Source organism: Ceratina calcarata, unplaced genomic scaffold (genome assembly GCF_001652005.2).
Source record: "Ceratina calcarata isolate Rehan_Ccalc_2016 unplaced genomic scaffold, ASM165200v1 scaffold337.2, whole genome shotgun sequence".
Taxonomy (NCBI): Eukaryota; Metazoa; Arthropoda; class Insecta; order Hymenoptera; family Apidae; genus Ceratina; species Ceratina calcarata.
The window spans coordinates 460,078-476,877 of record NW_017156497.1 but is presented as its reverse complement, the minus strand read 5'-3'; the positions used below and the strand labels follow the sequence as shown (position 1 = coordinate 476,877).

Here is a 16,800-nt window from a genome sequence, read left to right as displayed (position 1 = left end):
TTAATATTGAAGCATAACATTCACACACATGACGCATCTTCTATTTATTCCTGTACATCGGATTCTAAAATATATCGTTCTCTCTTTGCACTTTAGAAATCACCGTTGCTCATTTACTACAGACATCTATTTTAATTAATTAACGAAAGATCAGAGAGGCTGTGAAATCGTTGCTAGTATCTCTGTTGCTCAACCAAGCTTTATCGAACATTCAGTATTTATATGTCGATAACAACCGAAGAGCGAAGAAACGATTGAAAGTTCGAAACGAATAAAGTTATGTTACACTGTACATTTTTGTATGTTCCCTCTAGATAATAATTAGCTAGGCGCCAGCCCGTATCTTCTGACTATTCACAACCGAATGAGGAGACAAGTTTTCGAAGCTTAGCTAATAGAAATGAAATGTTCATCAGAATATACAATTCCCTACGATTAATGTACAAGTGGAGAACTGCGTGGAATTGAAGTTCGATCGGGGATCGTTTCCGCGTGCATTAAAAAGATATCAAAGAATAACGACGTTACGTTTATGTTCGCCTATCCATCCGTTTTGTATATACGTCCTACTACCTCGCGGCTGGCATCTTTTCAAGGAAATCTTGCTCGATCACCGTCTCCAGTTGTGTAATGTTCAACGGTGCCTGGGTGTCGCTCGATCTGCGACTCAGCGTTGTAAAAAAATAATGCAGGTCTTGCAACGAGCGGATGTTGTTCGACGTCAACAGAAGCTCACCAGGCGTAGCCCTCGCAAAGCCAGTCTCTTGTTTGTACTGAAATTAAATATCACGTACGTTTATAGTCCCTTTATGAAATTCCTTCAACGGTTTGTTGCGTTGTTCTGAATATAATAAATGAAATATAAATTATAACAAGTTTTATGAGAATGTATAGCAAGCGAAATTGTAGAGAATTATAACTGGCATGGTTACAGAAATAAGCTATGTATACAGAAATCGCAAGCTACCGAAATAAGTATTTCATCAGAATCTCTACAGAGAAGTCCCAAGCCTCTCTCTGTTCAAGTTTTTATACAAGATTTAATTGAAACGATCATGTGAGGGTAAAGCGAAGTTATACATGCATAGTGTTAATTAAGAACGCTTGTAGTAAGTAAAAGACTCTGTACACGGTTTGAATCAGTTGGAGAGTGATCATGGCAGTGACTGGTCTCATAGTTTATCTTCTGGTAATAATAAATGCTCACACGCGATCACGTAAGTTGTTTAACAAATTCGATAACTATGAATGAACGAGAAGGTAGAGTTCGTTCGAGCTTCCTCGCGTTTAATAAAGTCAATTAAGGTGAATTGAAACCGATTAATAGAATAAATGAACGTCGGCCATACGAAATTCGTTTAACTTTATAGAGTACACGGACGATTCTGATTACAAGGACTTAGAATTGTACGAGGAGATGCCGGTGAGTTACAACTTTAACAGAGACCAAGACGATTTTTATATCCTGACCAATTTCGAGGACAACGACGTTTACTCCCATAAAAACGGTCTTCAGTTCGAAAATGAGGATTCCCTCGCGAAAAGGTCGCCGGTCACTAAGCTGGACTGGTACAAACCCGAGAGAGTGTATCGATACACGAAGCACAGAATCCCTGGCTACGATTACGACGAGCTCGACTACGTTGTCAGCAGGAATTTTCAACAGTGCGATGAAAAGTCTGTATGGACGCATTGTCTCTGCCAGTTCACTTGCACCGAACCAGACGTGGTCGACTGCTATTCCCCATGCAAGAGCGGATGCGAGTGCAAAGAGGAATACGTGTACGACGAGAAGACTCAACAGTGTTTATTGCCTGATCAATGCTCGTTGAAGGAGGAGGATTTTTATATCAAATAATGTTTCATTAATCATTGAATAAAACTATCAATTATTTCTCACCTTGCTGTCCATTAATTTCGCTATTCTCGTAATGTGTGGTACAAAGTCCGACGAGAGATTGTTGTTCTCCAAAGATCCTGCAGCCGAATCTCCTACGAATGCCCATCTGTACCTGTAATACGATTGTTTCCTTAGTAAGCTCCTTCCATTCGATTTATTTATTGTACACTTACATTTGGAACTGAGGAAGCCTGTGCGCGGGTAACAGCAACGCCAGATCTAACAATTTAGCAGCTGCGAGTTGCAGCTGCAGCCAGTGAGGATGGCCGTGCGCCTGGAGACCGTTGTTAGCGTTCACAGCCCAAGACGAGTCCAAAGCGGACAGTAATTTTATATGCGAACTGTTAAAAACCGACAATTGAAAAAAACAATTGATTCATTAGAACGAGAATTTCTTCTTATTCTAATTTACTGCGGTATTAAAGCGGAACAAACACAAATCCCACGATCGTAACTACATTCTATCCCAACTCTACTTTTGTTTCTCGAGAAACGAACAAAAAGTAAAATGCAAGAGGCAATGAAAATTACCTGCCATGACGACTGATGTCCCAACACCAATCGATTTATCGAGGCATCATAAATCCCAGGGACACCGGAACAAAGTCGAAAAAACAATATGACATTAGAGGTATTATCCATGTTAGTAAGGAGTAGAAACAACGAGATTAGAAACAGCGTTAAACGCACTCGAGAAAAGATTAACAATTCCATTCTTATAAAAATCGAATTCTTATTTCTTATATTCCCAGAGTGACATGCGAAGCCACCGGAGAGCCAAGGCGAGAAAACCAGTAATAATAAATTCAATGAAACACCGTCGTACCTGAACTCCTCGCTATCTGTACTCAGTTCTTGTTCAATGTACAGGAAGACTTGAACAAGTTCACTGACTATTACCGGCCATAAGGAAGTAGCGTGTTGCGGGGTCATTCTAAGGAGTAACACACGGAAACACAGAAACACCTGGGCTTGAATCGACGGAATCACCTGCGGCAGTCTCAAACTATCCGCCAATCGTTCTAATAAAAACGAGGGGATAAAATTAATATAAAATAAACTCGTATTTAAATTATAATTTACCTTGTATCTCAGGCATGTATTTATGGTACTGATCCATCTCGCTGCAGAATATCACGTACGCCAGTCTCTTCAACAGCTGAGCCTTCTGCTCGTACTCTTGCTCCTTCGACGAGAATATACTGATGCTACTGCTCTGAGCCATGGAAACGCGATCTGTCGAGATAAAACGTATTTAATTAAACTGTGTACAAATTCATTGATAGAAATTTAGATAATTACTCATTAAGTCTCGGAACGTCGTATTGTCATGCGTCATTAGATTATCTATGATGGTCCTCCAGTACGGTAAACAGGCTGGCGTCATTTGGAAGAACGCAGGATCTAATAAAAGATCGAGGACGTCTTTGCGCCATGCTTTCCTCGTGTACTGGTAACCGGACAAGGAACTGAGTAACTGAGAACAAGCCGTGAACGAGGCGATGTTCTTCGTCCTGGAAGTTCACACATTAATACATTCGTCCATCAAATTAATACATTTAAATAAAATCAAATCTTACGAGTGATTTTTTAGGTACGGCGTGACATTGTACATGAGATTAGTTAACAGAGTGACGACGCGTTCTTTCTCTTGAGAACCGTAGCTGACGTCCAATAAAGGCGCGACGATTTCTGCCAATACTGCCTGGGCTTGAATACTGTACGCTGCGTTAGGCGGCGTGCCGGGAGTTACTGTAAAGATAAACGTTCCTTAATTTCCTCCGTCGTTCGGTATTTGCAAAGCTCGAGCTGATATCGGGTTTAAACAATCTCGGGAATTCTAAAGGAGAAACACGTTACGCACCAGCACCAGTTTTGCCCTCTTTACCTTCCGAGGATCCTTCGGCAACTTCGAACGCGTCTTCCCTCACTGCCAGGTTCCTCCTCAGCCACGTCGTCTGCTCTAAGCAGGCTCCTGCTATTTGCGAACACGACTCGACCAGCTGAAACAGTTTTAATTGTACAAAACTGATTATTTAGATAATAAAAAGAATGCATACCTTCGCTGATACGTCCTGCAGATCTCGTATGTCCTTCTTCTCCTGCATAGGCGGACACTTCTGCACGTACTCGTTTAAAATTGCTAACAAGAGGAACTGGGCAGGCGCTGTTAGAGATAGGCCGTCTTTCAGTAAACCTAACAGAGAAGCCCAGGACTCGATCAGCGACTGCGACGTGTTGCTCTGCATGTAAACGTAAAGCAATTCCAACACGGAGACCTCCAACGAGAAATCTTGCTTGACTCCATGAATCGGTGGAGAATTCTTCACGACTTGGTGAACAGTTTGCACGAGGGTATCGATGGGCATCACGCGGATCGCGCTCACGAGGTGAACCATCACTTGTTGATTCGGACAAGCCTCTGGAAGTACTTTCTTTGAACTTCCAGAAGGCTGTCGCCTCTCGTGCCAAGCGACTGCGATCGCAGCTAAGAAATTCACTCCATGGTGGAACGATATGGGAGACAGTAATTCCAAAAGCTGATGCTTCACTATTCTTGGACAGCCCACCACGCAGCTGGCCTGTTCATTGTCTTTGGTAGCTAACACTGCTTGCCAGAGGGTAGAGAGAGACGCGATTATCCTAGGGAGGTGACTGAGAGCCGTTCGCCTGGCGTGCTGCTGTAATTCACTAATCCCGTTCTTATCTTTGTTCGTCGTCAGATCGGAAGAGAGCGGGCTGGGCATGAACACGTGAATGAGATTATTAAATATCTGTCCAGGATTCGCACCAGGAATCCCAGTCTGGATCGTACCGCTGAAAGGCTGATTAAACGAGAACCCAATTTGCTGCGACGTATCTAATAAACAATAATGAAGTAAAAACGTGAGAGCTTCTAAATGCGTGACTGTGTAATCTGCAGGAAGACAGCATTCGACGGTGCTTATATCTTGTAATTTAGTCGCCATGGTCGTCGTCGCTGTTTCTTCGTTGATGTAATAAGACGACAGGTGTTCGATGTTGCAGCAAAGCTGATGGATGACCGATGTGACTATAGACGTTAACGAGGATCCCATGAAAGGGAGGCTGGACGTGACGAGGGTCGTCCAGTGCTGATGCAAGTGTCGCATGTGATCTAGTTGTAAGGCGCTTAATATACTCGCGAGGAACATTGGTTGCTGTGGAATCGGTGCACCGGGTAGATACTTCAAACTGTTTCCCGTGATGTTAGGAACGGTCGTCGGTGTGCTAGGCGTCGTTATCGTCGGCGGGCAGATCTCCTCGCCTTTTTGATTACCACATTGATACTCTAACATAATTAAAGCTAACAGCAATCTTAGTAATTGTATTTGGAAAGCCTCTGTGTGATCGCTCGCCCTGAATTTGCATTTGTTTATATCGTTTTCAACCACAGGATCGTTGAACAAAACAATCTCTTCGGTGAACGTGGAGACCTCCTCGTTTTCTTTATGCGCGTTCTTCATGTTCATCACGCTCGACACGAGACAGTGCAACGCGACTTTCTGCACTTTGCACTTCGTGAGAAGATCGACTATGTAACAACTGAATCCTTTACCAGAGTCGCGAACGATAGGAATTAATTCAGAGAACATCAGAGTTAATAATTCCGCGCTGGCGAGTTGAACCTGTCGATTGCCAGATATCTCTTCGTGCGTGAGCCTCATTTGTCCCAGATTTGGATAATAACTCCTGGCGAAGTAAAGGCAGACGCTGATCAAAACCTCCAGGTACATGCTGCTCCTGTAAGCTGCTATGAACTCAGTATTAGCGACGTCCCCATGGAAATTCCTTCCGAACACGCTCTTCCGGTGCCTGGCCAACAAATTCAGTAGAGTCGTGTTCTTCGTCGTGTTCGAAACGCCGGTGGTCGCTGCGCAGCAGAGGAACATCCTCGTGTTCGTTAATAACTCGTTTCGAAGAGTACGCAGAGCGTACAGAGTCCTCGTGGAATCGTAGACTCCGCAGTAGAGCAGCATGTGCGAGTGTAAATTGTGTACACCGACTCCGAAGTTCCTTCCAGATTTAGAATTCTGACCCGAGGCTTCCTCGATGCTCTTCGGTTGTTCCACGTCACAGATCTGCATCACTTTGTCTAGAACTTCGTTGAGAATCTCTTCGACTATACTGTTACCACTGGAATTGCTGAAATACTCCTCGGCAGTCGTGCTAACGTCTAAGTCAGCCTCTTCGTCGTCCATCGTCCAGCTAGGAACTTCGACGCTGGCTTCGAAACTACCCACGTCGTGGATGTCGTAATTCGTAGCGAACTCGTTGGTGCTGTGATACTTCCCTTTAATTATAGTGCCAGCCACCTCTCTCGAACCTCCTGGCAACAGCATATTCTCCTTCTTCTGTTTAGATTGTTTGTGAGTGATTTCAGGGCTGCTGGAATCGAAACTGTTAGTAATAGAATCCATGGAAGAGTCCACCTCACCGTTGACCTTCTTGTACCCGTTCTTCTCCTTCGCTTTTGAGCTGGAACTCGCAGATTCGTACAGGCTCTCGTCTAGACTCGCGTTTGACCCTTTGTCAAAGTCTATCTTCTTGAACCTCGTCGCGTTCTTCAACAACTCCGTTGTCAAATTCGTCTTCTTCACGGTTGGTATTAATTCGTCTTCGGTCAAAGAATCGTTTGAATTCTCGTTGCAGTTGAGAGACAGAGGATTCACGAACACAGAAATTTTCCTGTTACCAGAAATGCTCGGAGGCACTTCCAGCTCTTTCATGAACTGATTCTTCTCAGTGACGTATTGATTGCAATTTTCTCCAGCAGCCAAAGTAGTCACTGCGAATATTCTTTTTACTTTCACAGGGTTTATCGTCTTCTTCTTCTTCTTCCCTTTCCTCCAGATCTTGTCCTCGTCGACGCTGTCGCTGACGTGATAAATCACGTTCCCGTCTACAGAACTGATCGCGTAGATCTTCGCCGCGCCTTCGGTGTCGTCCTGGATTTCAGACTTCTCCTCCACGGCGTCGTTCTTCGTTAAAACCGTGTTACTGTGTTGAATACTAACATGAAGTACGCTCATACGACACGTCGACGGGTCCAGTAATATTATTAACAAAGGGTCCACGACTCTTGAAATATCTCCACGCATCAGAGAATGCAGGAGCCAGGACTGAGCGTGGAGCTTCAACGGGGAATTATCCGCGAGCTGCAGATTGTCTAACAGTTTTAACAAAGATTGATCGAAGGATCTCAAACAGCCTCGCAGTCTCGGATTCGTTTCGATCTCTCTTCCCAGATGCCACAACGTGGCGAATCTACTGAACGCTTCTATTCTTCTCTCTATGCTTTCCGACGTGAGCGCTGCGCCTATCACGTCCTCAACTGCATCGCACGTGTCGTGCAAAGCGTGATGGAGTTCATGTAACAATTCTACACAACGCATTCTGTACTTATGCGCTGGTAACTCGCCGAGGTGGTACCATAAGGAGTGCGCCAGTACTTGAAATACGTTCGTGTACTGCATTAAATAAGTTATGTGCCACTGTTTTAACAATGGTACCATGACTACGGTGGTGATTCCCTCGCCGCTCTTCGGATGAGTCTCAATGTCGTTGTGGGCTTTCAATAAGGCTATTAAATCCAGCAGCGTGGCAATGCTGGTCAATTGTAAAGAAGGCTGCTTGCCTAACCAGCAGCTGCAGACGGCGAGAACCTTCAACCAGTCCGGTAGAACGATATTCTCCTTCGGTTCTTCTTCTACGAGCAGTCCATCACCGGGGAAATATTTAGGGAACGTGGACAGCTCGACGAATAAACTAGACGCCATCCTCACTGCCTCCTCCCAATCCACCTGCGAAACAGAGTCGATGTGTAATTGAAGAATGTCGACGTGTTTCCCGTCTTCAGTCACAGAAACGTCTTGACTAAAGAAACCAGAGTCTTCCATGTTCAATCTGGAGTTTAATAAAAGCTCCAAGTATCGCATCCTCTCGTCGAAGCTCTCCCTTGGACAAGGTATCATCAGATTGTCGAACATACTTTGAACAGTTCTCTCTTTGCTTAATACTCTGTTACTGATCAGCTTCACGTAAAATATTTCATACTGTCTCAGACATTTCTCCAACATAGAATGCTGAGCCTGGAACGCCGGCGACGGTCCCCTCGCTAGGGATCCCGTGGAACCCATCGAGCTAGCTTTACTAGAATGTTTCAAAGTCGCCAATTGATCCTTAGAAGGGGAATTGACGATACTAGCTTCTGCTTTTATGTCATCCATGCTTTTGTTCCTCGGCAAACCTTTCGGCTCGTGGCTCACCACTACTGAAATACTCGTACTTGGTTCAGGCAGAGACTCGCTCAGCTTCGACGTGCTCTTGCTAGATTTCTTCTTCGATTTCTTCTCAGATCGTTTAGTAGCTCCTCCGGAGTTTGCTCTTCTCCTCGGACTGGGACTCTTCTCGGAGAACAAGTTACTCGACGCGTCTTGTTTATTTAATTTACTATCAGATTGACTTTTCTCCAATGGTATCGCAGTCAAGGAGTTGTCGTTAATTGTAGCCGTACTGGCTCCGCTGATAGTCGTGTCCAGTTTAACTTCCAATTCGTTCTTCTCCGTCTGCGTGGTGACTATCGTCGGCTGGACCTTGGACAAGATCTTCGCACATAATTGAAGGCTCCTTGAAATCTCCATAGGAGACAGCAGGTCGATGTGATACAAAAGTTTGCTAATGATCTCGTAGAACAAGCCAGGCAAATGTTCAGAAGGAGTGTCTATGAAAGCGTCTAGTGACACGGTGTCGAGGAGGAACTCTGTTAATATACAGACTTCCATGAAATTCGGTGTCCCACTGCCTACAAGTCTTACAGTGACGTCCTCTAACTCCTTTTTACTCTTTGCTCTCGACTGACAAGCGTTCTCGAATAAATGACCGCAGTGTATCCAAACGTAAGACGGTTCCAACGTCGAGAACAACAGATTCGCTGATTTTACGACTTCGTTCGTCTTCGGCACTCTGTTCGACTGTCCGCAGGCGTTGTAAAAAGTCCTGAATACTTCATACAGGATATCATCCAGAATCTCTGGTCCAATATCCGCTTTTTCCAATAGAGAGACTAATATTCTGTACGGTTTTAAATCCTGCGGGCTCTCCTCGCAGACGGTCTTCAAGAAAGACTTGATCGCTTCGACTAACATGTCTTTTGAATACGTGTCGAAGTAAGTAGGCGTGTTCTCTACATTCTGCGAGACTTTATCAGTTTTCCTCTTCAAGATAGACGTACTAACTTCCGTGCCTAACAACCAAGCGAACAGTCTTCTGTTCAAACTCATGTCGCGTCTTAATATAGTGACGAGAGCCGCTGTGACCAACGACACCATGTTCTCGCGCGTTAATTGACTATTGTGTACAGGGAATCCGACTAAAAGCAGGTCCAACGCGCTCCTTTGTACCAGCACGGAACTGTCCTGTACTCCGGCGCACAGAGCAGTGACCATAATGTTCGTGTTTGTACCCATGATGTACTTCTGTTCCTCCATTGGCAGTTTCTTGTTGAAGTGCGCTAAGACGAAGGATATAGCAGGCAGCCGTATCCCGGAGTTCGAAGCCAGACAGTCCCACAAACAGGCGTAAAAGTGATCCGGTCCTACTCCTTCGCAGACTTTCTCCAGCAAAGAATTAGTCCTGTCGTAGTGATCAGAACCGTCTTCTAAACCCAGCAGAACGCCGCTGAGAAATCCGCTGAGACCAGGCCTGAGTCTCTCCCCGAGAGGCACGAAATGAGTCTCGTAAACCGTCAACAAAGACGGTCTGACGTTCATCGCTGCGTGTCCCAATAATGGAAACAAGCCAGCGCTGTATATGAACAGTTCGTGGCTCAGTCTGTTAGTGCCCATGCATTTGAAAATTATGTCGTACGTCTCTAGAGCTTTTAAATGAACACCGGACGGCAATGCAGGGTGCATACACTGTGCCAGTCTCTTAGATATCTTGATTCTCCTCGGGATCACTGGGAATTTCATGTGGCTCAGTAAAACCTTGTTTAATTTCCCAAGCGCTGAGATCAGGTCTGCCCATTCGCTGGTGTATTCAAAGCTCTTGAGAGCTTTGTCAACCGCAGACACGTAGACTCGGTACTTGGAGTCCTTCATCAGTTCGTATTCTTCCAACGCGATCGAACCCATTTTTCTAAGTTTTCCAATTAAATCAAGCTTACGTTCTTCTTCTACGCGCTACACTCTTCTCACATCATCCCGTATCATAAATGATTCACATGGAACGAATTCCACTGAGAAATCCTCTTATCAGCTGCGTGTTGTTTAGATAACAGCGCGTTCTCCTGTCTGAAAGAAATTCGATTAATTTGGTCACGATTCGTGGATAAAAATAAATCAAATATCGACTGGTTACTACTAGGTATAGCTTCGGTGAGTGCGATTGCTTTATCTGTATTGCCAAGAGCAACGGAATTAATCGTTTCGTACGACGTCTACTTTTGACTGAAACGTATTTGTAAATAAAATCGTCGACGGGAAATAAAAAATTCGAACGCCTTTAAGGTGTGTTCGTTGCACGTACGAATAGCTAGACACCGTCTCGGGGGCAAGGCCGACAAGTTTCGAGGAAACTAAATTACATCGTAGATTATCGTGGCTCACCTCCCGATGTTGACATTTCGGATTTGCATATGTTACGAACGGCGGAGGTGAGAATCATCGGGATCGGAGGAACGATCGCCAACCACGGGATTTTATGAACGTGGAAACTCGCGGAATCCTAAGACAATCTTTCTATAAGGATCACCGCAATTTCCTCAGAGATACGTTCCAATCAAACAAGCTTAACCATCGCGTTTTTCGTACACGTACACCAACCGTCTGAAGTCAACTGCGCATCGTCACCATTGTCGTACGAATTTACACATGTCGATTCTCATGTGTGACGTAATTTGAAAAACGGTTCTTGATTGACTTTAACTAGCGAAGTAAATGCATGGAATACTCCTTCGACGGAGTTTTATTCGATCGACAATTATTACTGAGAAAATTTATGCAAAAATCCAACGAAATAACATATTTCTTATCACCTTAATTGCCACTGACGAAGTAACAGCCGATGGATAAGGACTGTAGGACTGTGTGGACTGTTGGATAAAGGAAAATTGGTCTACCCAATTTTAGCCGTTCCTTATCTGTTCCGCTCTTATCTGGTTGTATACAAATGGAAACGTCGGTTTAGTCATACAGTTTTTATCGACATGCGAATAGTTACACTTGCGTCAAACAAATGTTCATTTACCATTGCTAACAATCTATACATTTTAAAAGCAGAGTAAGATTATTTTGATTAGCCGCCCGATTCGACACTGATTTCGATGACAATTCGATAAAATAAAAATATTTACATGGAATGTGTGTTAGACACATAACAGAAGTTATGGAAATATTAAATGCAACGAGTAGACTAAATAATAATCAACTTTGAGCCCTCTAAACCTGCTTTTATACACAACGAAACTCTATCGAAATACAAAAACGATCGATTCCTTCGATCGTGATTAATGTTCGTAGAAAAGTCGAACGGATGTTTCTCATCAGGAGGCCAGTTTCGCTCCCAGTGGCTGAGGTCTCGAATTCCGCTCGATCCTCTTCTGTTGCTGCTCGAACAATCTCTGTTCCCTCTCCCTGCGTTTCTGCTCCCTCAGAGTTCTCGTCGTGTCCCCAAACTCCTTCGCAGTCTCCTCCTCCCAGCTACCAGCATTGTCCTCCCACTCTCCTAGTTCGTTCTTGAAGAATACAATTTCATTATTGCCTCTTTAGTTTAAAGGATTGAACGATGGAAACTCACAGTTGGAATCGGATCACTGAGCACTGCGAATTTCAAAGAATTCTTGTTCATACTCTCCGCTCTGTCTTTAACTAAAATCTTAGTCTGTGCTGTAATCTTTGGCGTCATATCCTGCAGAAGAGACAAACGATTAATGCTTTTTCATATTTTCAAGGATTCTACTTGGGGATAATTACCTCGAAGAAGTTCGGCTGGTGCTCCTCTGGAGATTCTGGTGGTTTAGATGCTTGCTGCCTGTACTGATCGATTTTAGCTTGTACTGCGTTAACTGGCCTATCTGGCACAACCACCACAGGGTTCTCCTCCCACTGATCCCACTGCTCTAATTCCTTGAGCAAGCATCTTCAGTGATTACTATTATCAACGTTGTAACAAAGTTTACATGATCTTTAAATTCGCACGTAGAACTATGACAGAACTACAGGCGTGACATCAACTCACTGGCTGCGTGCTGCTGGGCACTACGCCGACCGCAGATAAAGGAATCGAATCGCAGGAGGATCTTCTTCGACGCCGGAGGCAGCAAATCGCCCGTCTGAACACTCCGAGGAGTATCAAAGCTAGTGCTTTCAAACGGTTCACTATAAAATCCAATGCCATCGCGTCGGCGTAAAACTAACCTATCTTAAACTACCAAAGAACGCCGACTTCAGACTCAAGGTCGAATTACATATTGCCCGATTATTTAAAGATAACCTAGATAAACAGATTCCCCTCCGTCACTTCATACTCGGTTTATTAATAATAATACTGATTCTTGTTAATAGAATATCGCAGATAACAATCAGAACGGTATATCTTATCTTACAACTGTGATCTTAGCAATCAACCATTCGATAGTCGACTCTCGATCTCGATATCGCCAACAGGTAGTTTCGATACTCCCGCGGGATTCGATTCAAATTTTATTAATAATATATACAATAGTTTATAAAAGATGCATAGAATTTATGAATTCTTTCGTAAATAGAATTTATGTACGAACGCATTTCTCGCGTTTGCTGCTCCGGTCGAATTTGCATTTTTCGTACGGACCGCATTTCACTCCGGCGCAATAAACGGCATCTAAAAATAAATTATTAGATGTACGATGAGTTTGTAACTCCAAATAAATGAAAGATCGATGGAAGAGAGGCTGAATAATGATCTCGTTAATTTTTTAATTAGATCTTTACCGTTCGATCCTTTGTATCCGTTTCCAGTATTGACTGCACTCGCCTGGACGCAAGACTCGCTCCCGCATTTGTTTGGGCAACAGATTTCATTGAAAGAGCACTGGAAATCTGTGGTGCATCTAGGAGTACATTTCGAAACGCTATTCTTTAAAGGACAGAATCCCGTTCCTTTATCTAAAGTTCCAGAAGAGATAGAAAGTCATTCTAATTAATTGCATGATACAGATCTGGATTATGAAACGGATTGCACAAAAAAAAAAAGTATAATGATGTACTGTTTCTTGTCTCCTTGATTAAAACTCTATTATTATTTAAATTGCATCCCTAATCACTTTTGCCTGAAGGCTTGAAGATGACTTATGCACAGCGAGCAGTATTTATTACTTTTGCAAGGAGTGCAATTGTGAATTATGCAGGTGCTCGGGTAATTAATTTAACTTACGAGACAGCTGAGCGATTGCGGTGGTAATTAGTAAGCATACAACCAGTAGAACAATTCCTTTCTCTGCAAGGAAGTAGAAACACAATTTATTACACGGAGATCCATTGAGAAAAATTTTCAAGCTGTACTATCATCTATTTTTTTGTAGATACAAGTATTCTGATAATAAAACACGTACTGTCCATTTTCCTCGTTTAATAATGACGATCCTTGGTAAGATGAGCTTCGGTCTAATCCCAGCACGAAGCCAATCCAGCTTGTTAAGCCTTCTCTTATCGCTGGTACTTTCCTTCTCTCCCTACCTGACGACCTCCGTATTTATACGTGTCGTTTCCATCTCCGTTTTCCTCTCAGATAAACACGGCATACGCAACGGGGAAACCGGCTAATTAAAATAGTCTGACTCGTTCGTGGTATAAGAATGAATCAGTTTTATCGATACAGATTGTACTTAATTGCATTCTACTTTAATTTCAGGGAATGCATTTCTGATTTAATAGATTAAACGACCTCCTCCTCTGACAATGAGAATGAGTCATGCTAATGTCAACTTCTCCGGTTGACGTAAGGCCTCCTCATGTAAATATTCCCTGCGAATGGGATTGAGCAATAAGTAGAAAACTTAAAAAGTAAATGAGATAATGAGAAATGATACCAAACGCTTTTCAATTTCCTCATTGAGTCCAATCTATGTAAATAAATCAGTAATCAATATCTCAGCTTCTAGTGCATCAATTTTAGCAAACTGGCATTTGAATTAAAGCTGCAGGTCCTAGAAATGTGGACACAGACTTTAAAACGATATAAACTTATTATTTATTATAGAAATTGACTATGTTTATGTGTGGAACACACAGACTCTCAATACATATATAAGACTGTAGGGAAATACCACTTTTCTATGTGTTGAGCTTGGCAATATATATATATGTATACATACAAGGAAGTATCGATTGTCAGAGGTCATCAACAGTTAGACGCAGCTTTCTAGTATTTCTCACGCAGTGAAATTACGCAATTGATATTGATAATTATTGATAGCAAAATTCACTTGTTCCTGTCTACATACATTTTCCTGCATAAGTGAATTTGCGTACAGGTCCTTTGTGTATTTCCGAGGAAAATACTGCGCCATTAATTATTATGTGGTATGTTGTCTTTTTTTTTCATTATATTTCAGATATCTTTGAACTGCTTTAACCTTTTGAGTTAATTAATTCCTGTAATTAATCAGGCAATTACAGAATAGATTAAGCAGAATTTGCATAAGGAGAGATTTGTTAGGTTCCTTAAAACAGAACCAAACATTCTTCATTCTTCATGTTCAATTTTACAAATAATTGGTAATGAATATTTTATGAACAGGAATAACATGTGAAACATTTAATTCCAGATGTGATACTCAATCTTTCCTGCTACAAGTTTACTGGGAATTAGTAGAACTCATGTAATTATTTGGAACTGCAGTCAGAATCTTTAAAAATGGCAAACCAAACGAGGGGTTGTATAAACTCTACTCTTGGTATAGACGAGGCCTGTCTCGTACTTAAAGATCTAACAAATTATCCTGCGATCTTTCATGCGATAGCACGTGAAGCTTACATGGTACGTATTAATTTCCTCTTCAAATTAAAACTGGTACACTTTCAATGTGGTGTGTTTACAGGGCTTAGGCTTCCCATTAGCTAATTTAGAACCAGGGACAAATACAAGCCTGATCATAAGCACAAAACGTCCACTGCACATTTACTATCAGACTATTGAAGACGGTCAATACCGTGACAATTGCCAGTAAGTACTTTCATGTCTAATGTAATACGCAGTCTAATTTATTATTAAATCATTTTCAGTACGGCGTATAACTTCAAAGAACATGGCCTGTACAGGTGGAATTTGTCAGACGGTGGTATTTGCCATGAAATAGAAACTTTACGCCAACCAGTACAGAGCTACCTTCGTAAGTTACAGCAAAAGGAGACTCTGGAAGCGATACTAATAAATATCTTTTACTATTCCAGCGATCTTTGCTGTATTTATGCTGTTAGTCATATTGGCAATTCTCCGGTCGGCAACCAGCGTTGTAATACGTGTGATAAGAGGAAAACTGTCGCCGGACAATGTACAAGATGTGAGTACGATTAGCTTTTATTACTTTTTAAACAATCTTATTTAATTTTGTTCTGCAGGATTTGGACAGACTTCAAGAGAATGAAAGCGTGACGCATACTGTGATTGTAACTACGAAATCTAGCATGAGGATTAAATCAGTGGACGCGTTTCGAGGGTACTTTCAATTATACGTTTTCTGGTTTCAAGTACTTTATTAATTCTCCTCTTTCAGAATCGCTTTATTGTTAATGATATTCGTTAATAATGGAGGTGGCCAGTACGTGTTCTTCAATCACAGCGCATGGTTCGGCTTGACCGTAGCAGATCTGGTACTTCCTTGGTGAGTATTATCATTTATATTGTAATCAAGATTCGACGGAATACAATGAAACGTTTACAGGTTCGCTTGGGTCATGGGATTGTCTATAACGATCTCGAAGAGAGCTGAACTTCGCGTAACGACTTCGCGTTTAATGATAATTACCCGGTGTATCCGAAGATTTGTATTACTCATTCTCCTGGGATTAATGGTGAACTCGATTCACAGTAAAACTCTGCACGATCTTCGCATCCCAGGAGTTCTCCAATTACTGGCTGTCGCGTACTTCGTGTGCACCATTTTGGAGACGATCTTCATGAAACCTCACACGCAGGTTCGTGGATTATTGTTGGTGACTGCTGTGTGTCTCATTCGTTACTCTGATGAATGAAAATGACTCAATCAGGATACGTTACTCCAGTTCGGACGGTTTGCTATGTTCCGGGACATCGTCGATAGCTGGCCTCAATGGTTGATTATGACATGCATCGTCACCACGCATACTCTCATCACTTTCCTTCTCCCCGTGCCAAATTGCCCCTCGGGTTTCTTCAGTCCTGGTGGAAAGTATCAGTACTATGGAAAGTATGAGAACTGCACCGCTGGCGCAGCTGGGTACATAGACAGGATGCTGTTTGGGGAACACATGTATCCTGTGACGAACGATCCCGTTTACGGACCTATCGCTCGTCACGATCCCGAAGGTACGTCGGTCAATCGAATTATACAGCTCGGGACAATGATTAAGGATGTATTAGCTATACAATCAATTCCAAACGTTTTATGCACTCTAGAAACGCATTTTTTAAAAAGAAATCAAACGTCGGAAGAACATTGCTAATAATAAACGACAAAAAAAAATTTTCGATTTTTCCGAGATTTTTCCTAAGGGGTACCCCCTTCAAATTTCTCGAAATTTTCGTTTTTCGTGAATAACTTCTAAACCGTGGGAGATACGGGAAAATTGCATAGGACCTTTCTTGTAGAGCTCGACGAGATCTACAATTTCCATGTAAAAACATTTCGCTAGCATTAATAG

The 16,800-nt window shown here is 42.5% G+C and overlaps 5 protein-coding genes across 11 annotated transcripts in view; 2 read left to right on the top strand and 3 right to left on the bottom strand.

Moving 5' to 3' along the window:
- Position 1: 1 nt before the first annotated feature.
- LOC108625025 (protein dopey-1 homolog) lies at positions 2 to 11,034 on the bottom strand. Of its 5 annotated transcripts, none has more exons than XM_026813561.1 (11): positions 10,956 to 11,034; positions 3,961 to 10,212; positions 3,765 to 3,903; positions 3,481 to 3,652; positions 3,203 to 3,414; positions 2,984 to 3,136; positions 2,727 to 2,922; positions 2,432 to 2,443; positions 2,074 to 2,241; positions 1,901 to 2,012; positions 2 to 773 (listed from the first exon to the last, which is right to left on the bottom strand). In XM_026813561.1, the coding sequence occupies exons 2-11, from the start codon at positions 10,051 to 10,053 to the stop codon at positions 570 to 572; spliced, it is 7,461 nt and encodes a 2,486-aa protein (XP_026669362.1). In that variant the 5' UTR covers positions 10,054 to 10,212; positions 10,956 to 11,034; the 3' UTR covers positions 2 to 569. The 5 variants fall into 5 exon arrangements, with proteins under 5 accessions (XP_026669362.1, XP_017880201.1, XP_017880199.1 ...); XM_018024712.2 differs by lacking the exon at positions 10,956 to 11,034 and adding an exon at positions 10,528 to 10,930 and having other exon boundaries at positions 3,789 to 3,903; XM_018024710.2 differs by lacking the exon at positions 10,956 to 11,034 and adding an exon at positions 10,528 to 10,929.
- On the top strand, positions 681 to 1,899 carry LOC108625026 (uncharacterized). Of its 2 annotated transcripts, none has more exons than XM_018024715.2 (3): positions 681 to 790; positions 935 to 1,217; positions 1,371 to 1,899. In XM_018024715.2, the coding sequence occupies exons 2-3, from the start codon at positions 1,157 to 1,159 to the stop codon at positions 1,856 to 1,858; spliced, it is 549 nt and encodes a 182-aa protein (XP_017880204.1). In that variant the 5' UTR covers positions 681 to 790; positions 935 to 1,156; the 3' UTR covers positions 1,859 to 1,899. The 2 variants fall into 2 exon arrangements, with proteins under 2 accessions (XP_017880204.1, XP_026669364.1); XM_026813563.1 differs by lacking the exon at positions 681 to 790 and having other exon boundaries at positions 797 to 1,217; positions 1,371 to 1,423; positions 1,517 to 1,899.
- Positions 11,035 to 11,102: 68 nt separating the features above from the next.
- On the bottom strand, positions 11,103 to 12,337 carry LOC108624986 (receptor-binding cancer antigen expressed on SiSo cells). The gene is made up of 4 exons (XM_018024647.2): positions 12,158 to 12,337; positions 11,893 to 12,045; positions 11,717 to 11,827; positions 11,103 to 11,654 (listed from the first exon to the last, which is right to left on the bottom strand). The coding sequence occupies exons 1-4, from the start codon at positions 12,314 to 12,316 to the stop codon at positions 11,463 to 11,465; spliced, it is 615 nt and encodes a 204-aa protein (XP_017880136.1). The 5' UTR covers positions 12,317 to 12,337; the 3' UTR covers positions 11,103 to 11,462.
- A 98-nt stretch (positions 12,338 to 12,435) lies between these two features.
- LOC108624987 (antileukoproteinase) lies at positions 12,436 to 14,105 on the bottom strand. The gene is made up of 5 exons (XM_026813564.1): positions 13,989 to 14,105; positions 13,512 to 13,923; positions 13,334 to 13,396; positions 12,892 to 13,065; positions 12,436 to 12,781 (listed from the first exon to the last, which is right to left on the bottom strand). Exons 2-5 carry the CDS (start codon positions 13,516 to 13,518, stop codon positions 12,690 to 12,692), a joined length of 336 nt encoding a protein of 111 aa, XP_026669365.1. The 5' UTR covers positions 13,519 to 13,923; positions 13,989 to 14,105; the 3' UTR covers positions 12,436 to 12,689.
- A 169-nt stretch (positions 14,106 to 14,274) lies between these two features.
- LOC108625036 (heparan-alpha-glucosaminide N-acetyltransferase) overlaps positions 14,275 to 16,800 on the top strand; it is a 3,851-nt gene continuing 1,325 nt past the window's right edge. The window contains exons 1-9 of one of the 2 annotated variants that reach the window (XM_018024734.2): positions 14,275 to 14,481; positions 14,727 to 14,938; positions 15,000 to 15,124; positions 15,184 to 15,290; positions 15,352 to 15,461; positions 15,520 to 15,617; positions 15,675 to 15,782; positions 15,843 to 16,095; positions 16,183 to 16,465. In XM_018024734.2, coding sequence (XP_017880223.1) covers positions 14,816 to 14,938; positions 15,000 to 15,124; positions 15,184 to 15,290; positions 15,352 to 15,461; positions 15,520 to 15,617; positions 15,675 to 15,782; positions 15,843 to 16,095; positions 16,183 to 16,465 — 1,207 coding nt within the window. In that variant the 5' untranslated portion in view covers positions 14,275 to 14,481; positions 14,727 to 14,815. Of the gene's footprint in view, positions 14,482 to 14,726; positions 14,939 to 14,999; positions 15,125 to 15,183; positions 15,291 to 15,351; positions 15,462 to 15,519; positions 15,618 to 15,674; positions 15,783 to 15,842; positions 16,096 to 16,167; positions 16,466 to 16,800 lie in introns of both variants that reach the window. The other variant, XM_018024733.2, reaches the window with a different exon arrangement.